Source organism: Phlebotomus papatasi, chromosome 4, assembly GCF_024763615.1.
Source record: "Phlebotomus papatasi isolate M1 chromosome 4, Ppap_2.1, whole genome shotgun sequence".
Classification (NCBI taxonomy): Eukaryota; Metazoa; Arthropoda; class Insecta; order Diptera; family Psychodidae; genus Phlebotomus; species Phlebotomus papatasi.
The window spans coordinates 1,882,315-1,887,585 of NC_077225.1; the positions used below are offsets into that span (position 1 = coordinate 1,882,315).

Below are 5,271 nucleotides of genomic sequence, written 5' to 3' on the forward strand. Positions count from 1 at the left end.
AACTAAATATTGTCTGTGATAGTCTTGTGCTAATGTTTAGAGATCTAGGCTTAAGAATTTCATCTGAAAGGTCTGAAGTTCTTGTGTTTTCGAGGAGGCATAGGGACCCAGTTGTTAAAGTGTATGTTGAAGGCAATCTTGTTCCGCTAACGAATTCGTTTAGATATTTGGGAGTGTTTTTTGATAGGAAGTGTTTGTGGGGAGGACATTGTCGAGATATTGTCAAAAGATGCGATTTGAGGATAAATTTTTTGAGAGCTATTGTTGGCACATCCTGGGGCGCACATCCTCACTTAATGCTAATCCTTTTCAAAACCACCATAATGCCAGTTTTAGAGTACGGATGTTTTGCATATGGTGGGGCTGCTCAGACTCACATTGTAAAGCTCAAGAGAGTTCAATGGAGGGCGTTAAGAATATGTTTAAGTTTAATGCCTAGTACTCATACGGGTTCGGTAGAGGTGCTTTCAGGTATTCTTCCTTTGGAGTTGAGGTTCGATTACATTGTGGATCGTTTTCTTAATCGTGCGTTACGAGTTCAAACGAATTTGTTGAGGGATTTGATTAGGATGGAAGAGTTGCGTCCTAATAGTAGAGTGGCGGTGGACGCGGCTAGATTGCAGTCTTATGGTTTTGCTCCTCACTCAGAATCTGGCGTTATAAACGAAAAAACTTATGAAAGAGCTATACGCTCTTGGCAGGAAGCCTGGGACGCTGGGGATCTTGGCAGATACTGTCACTCTATATTACCAAAAGTATCCCTAAATTCGTTGTTTAAGGGTGGTAGGCGACTGAGTAGATCCGAGATCGTTTTATCATGTAGAATCGCAAGTAATCACACAAGAGTTAATTCTCATTTATTTAGAATTAATGTTAGTAATTCTCCTCTATGTGAACACTGTTATACATACATGGACACTGACCATGTGATGTTCTGCTGTCCTCAGTATATAGGAAATTGAGAACCATTACTTAGATCTTGCCAGGGTAGGAGAAGTGTGAGGGATTTGCTGGGAGTCGCTTTCGAAAACCACGATAGGAGAGTACCTAGAGCTTTGGCTAAATTCATTAAAGACTGTGATATATCTATTTAAGATTTGCCTGAGGCTTTGTACCATTGGGGCGGTCAACAGGGTATGTTTCGGGGAGCGGTCTCTTGCGCCGCGGCATACCTTCAGTTTCTACTAGGTCGTCCGGGTTGGATTCTCGCATTGGGAGGGTCTCTCGCCTCTCTCTACCTCCAAATGTGATGTGCGAGCATCAAATTTTAGGGCGGGGTTTGCCCTGGCGGGACCAGCTCTCAGATATATGACCGGGTACCGTTTTGATGACACATAGCCTCAGATGAACACATGCATTCTGTTTTGTGCCTTAGTTATTTATTTATTTTATTATTTACCTATTTATTTATTTATTCAATCATTTTTATCAGCATGTGTGTTTGCTAAAGCATATACCGCCTAATGCACAATGACGGAGTCGTCCCGGTCCTAGATAAGCTCAATGAGCTTGGGACCTGGGGGTGGAGGAGGGAAAAAAAATATCGTATCTTGGGCAACTGTCGGTATAGTTGGACTTTTGTGTTTCCGGATGCAGGTTGGGTGACATTTAATCCAGAACCTGAGTCTTTAATGAATATAATTATTTCGCGGTGCAAGGTGAATCAAAGGCTTGTTAATCTATTTTACGCTTAGGATAAGGCATGTACTGTAATGTTATTTCTTTCCCCTCTTCTCCACCCCCCCCCCCCCCCATAGTAGGTCAAGGAGGACAAATCGTCGCTTGGTTCAGCAACTATGCCAACTGCATTTTGACTAGTTTTCAGGAGACCATTTTTTCACTTCAATCAGTTTTCAGTGAAAAGTGAGCGCCGAATGAGATATTTTAAATTACAAATATCGAAAGAATATTTAATAATGTATTAACTATTCCGAGGAAATGGCAAAAAAATGTTTTTTTTTTGCCAAAATAGAGATATTTTTCGCGAGAAAACACAATATGCAATTGTGCTAACTGACATAGTTAATAAAAAGTCTATCTGAGGTGTATGAAGTACCTGTAGATAGAACAATTGTTTATAAATAAGTCAATACCTAATTTGAATAAATTACAGAAAAGTTTACGATTTCTTCAGCTCAATTGACTCCGTAATTAATATTTTTTCTTCTATATTGTATTTATTTCTCAGATACAAATTTTTTAATTACATTTTTTTTTACATCAGTTTTATTAATATTTAATTTTTCAACGTAAAATTTTGCATCTTCGTCTGGCAAAAAATGCAAAATACTCGAAATATCGTTCTTTTTCTCTTTTGAGACTTCGAACAGGAGTTTCATATTTTTTACCGGCATGGAGAACACGTTTGGGGGTGTCGATGAATTCCTTTTTCTTTTGAGAACCACTGCATCGTGCCATTCATTGGATGCGTCCACTGTGAAAGTCAGCTTAAAAGTTGTCAAAGCTTCTGAAGAATATTTTATCTTGCGAACTTTTGAAAACGGTATTTTATCCCAAGAGAACATAGCTGCCTTCAACGAAAACTGAAAGAAGTCATTTTCCTGCATCTCCAATATTTTAAGCTGCACGTTTGGAAAGTTCAGGGTGCGCATAAGATAGATAAGTTTATCTGGACTAGGAATTTCGTGATGTCTAAGACTACGTTCGAGAACACTGTGGACAGCGTCCACATCTTGAATTCTCGAGTGGCCTGGTTCGGAAAACTTCTGTTCAATACTTTGAAGCTTTGTATTGTTATACAGAATCTGTAGCAGTGTTGTGGCTATAATTCTATTTCGATTCTGCGGTACGCATGAGTCACTCCAGAGTATGATTTTCTTAATCTTTGGAAGGTCTTGAAGCACACTCTGGATAATTTTGAAAAGGGCACTTGCTAAATCTTCTCCCGTTCTTCCACTCATAGTTTCATTCCATACTGCACAGTAGGTAACACCATTTAGGTTGCATCGTCCAGTGAGATTGTATACATTAAATTTTCTTTTGTAATAGAAAGTGCTTACAAAGCTTCTGGGTAGTGGAATGGTGTTTTGAAGATCATATGATATCACGGCGGTCTCTGGATCCATCATTCTGTCTTTATCCCTCTCTTCTTTTGCTTGTGCATTATTGCTTAGGTGCTTTTCTGACTCTTCAGATGATAACTTTCCTAACTTCATCAGACTGCATGTAGGACAGAGATCCTTCTTTGGCTTATGGAAAGATAGATTAAAGTTAAACCGAAAGACATTCCTGTAAACAGCTTCGGTGATATTTGAATCCGGGTACTTCTGTTGAAAAAGTCGATACATTGAAGACACGCTGAGATGAGATTCCAAGTATTTTTTCGTAGAGTTTGCTCTACAGTAGTGCGACTCAATGCAAGGGAAACTTTCAATATGTTCCCGTATACGAGCTAAATCCTCTTCCGTGAAATTGGGTCCACGATTGCGTCCTCTTTTAATATTCTCTGGTACACCCTCAGACGTTTGGATATTTTCAAAAAAGTAGTATACCCTTGCACTACTTATATTTAATGTATTAAGAAAAAATTTCTTGCAAACTTGATGTCTTGCGTTGTTCCTCTCAAAGAAATACTGGTATGTATAAGAACGGCGGGTAAAACCTTCGATTTTCCTTTTAATCTTACTTCTCTTCACAAATTGTGATATAAAATGTCGTTTCTCATTATCTGAAAGACTCCAGAATCTTTGAAAAATCGTTTCCCTTTCCGTGTTATTGAATTTCTTGCATGTTCTTTTGCATTTTTCACCACAGAACTCTTTTATTGTCTTTGCTGGCACAATTTTTCCTTCCCTGCTGACATATTCCTTGCCACTTTGTCTGGATTTTTTTCGAATATTTTGTGCCCATAATTCTGTATTGGACCTTTTCTTACGAAGAGTAGCGGAATTATCTAAAAATAAAATTATTAACAGAATAGATCAGGAATGTCTTAAGATAATGTGAAATTTTAAAATATGGGCGAAAACTGCATCTGATTGAATATTATAGAAAAATTGATGAACTTACTTTCGCTTGAAAAATCTTCATCATTTTTTGGAATCGCTGCTCTTGAAAGTTCAGACGGTGTGTCTTCTGGTAACATCACATCATTCTGGTCGGAAGCGGAAGGACCTGTTTCATCGTATTGTGAGGAACGGTGTCTGTAAATCACCACTGCTGACTCCTTAGACAGCGATTCATCTGATGATGTGTCAGGTTGAAGATGTATACGACTTTTTGTTACCACCTGAATTTGTCCAGATGGTCCTGGTTCATCAACGTGAATGTAAATGTGGCCAGATGACCCTGGTTCTTCATCCACATCCGTGTCTTCATCTGCATTAATGTAGATGTTGCCAGATGGCCCTGGTTCTTCATCCACGCCCAGGTCTTCATTCACATTAATGTAAATGTGGCCAGATGACCCTTGTTCTTCATCCACATCCGTGTCTTCATCTGCATTAATGTAGATGTTGCCAGATGGCCCTGGTTCTTCATCCACGCCCAGGTCTTCATTCACATTAATGTAAATGTGGCCAGATGACCCTGGTTCTTCATCCACATCCGTGTCTTCATCTGTATTAATGTAGATCTGTCCGGATGGTTCTGTTTCTTCACCCATGTCCAGGTCTTCATTCACGTAAACCTGATCAGATTGCCCTGGTTCTTCATTCACATTCAGATTTTGATCCACATTTATGGAGATGTGGCCAGATGGCCCTGGTTCTTCATCCATATTCAGATCTTCATCCACCTTCCGGTCTTCGTCTACATTTCGGTCTTTTTCTATATTTTTGGGAATCAGGGTATATTGCTCTGGTTCTTCATCCTTATTTAAGCAGATCTGACCAGATCCTGGTTCGTCTTGAAGAGATTCACCATCACCACAATCAAAATTACCTTCCAAAACATCAATAGAGGCTGTAACAGCCGCCACACGACGCTTCTTGCGTGGCATTTTCAATGTTTTCCTGAGATTTCTGAAATAATATTCATAATAAAGTGTACTATAAATTGAAGAACTATTAAATGAAGCTTATACTTACGTATTTGCAAATTTATTATCACTTTGACACAAAAAGCGGAGAATTTATCGCAGCGAATAATAAACGTTTAGCACTGATGTTTTGATGGCGGCAGTAGAAGCAAACGTCAAACTCAAAGTAGAACAGTTGCTGATAAAAAATATTTTCGCGCCATTTTATATGTACTTTTATGCTAACTTCGGGAAAAACGATAGATAGCACAGTTGCTGATAATTTTTTTCAA

General features: G+C 38.8%; 1 protein-coding gene across 1 annotated transcript; it reads right to left on the reverse strand.

The window, feature by feature from the left end:
* Positions 1-585: 585 nt before the first annotated feature.
* Positions 586-4,960, reverse strand: LOC129808473 (uncharacterized). The gene is made up of 3 exons (XM_055858253.1): positions 4,030-4,960; positions 2,349-3,913; positions 586-612 (listed from the first exon to the last, which is right to left on the reverse strand). Exons 1-3 carry the CDS (start codon positions 4,958-4,960, stop codon positions 586-588), a joined length of 2,523 nt encoding a protein of 840 aa, XP_055714228.1.
* Positions 4,961-5,271: the final 311 nt, after the last annotated feature.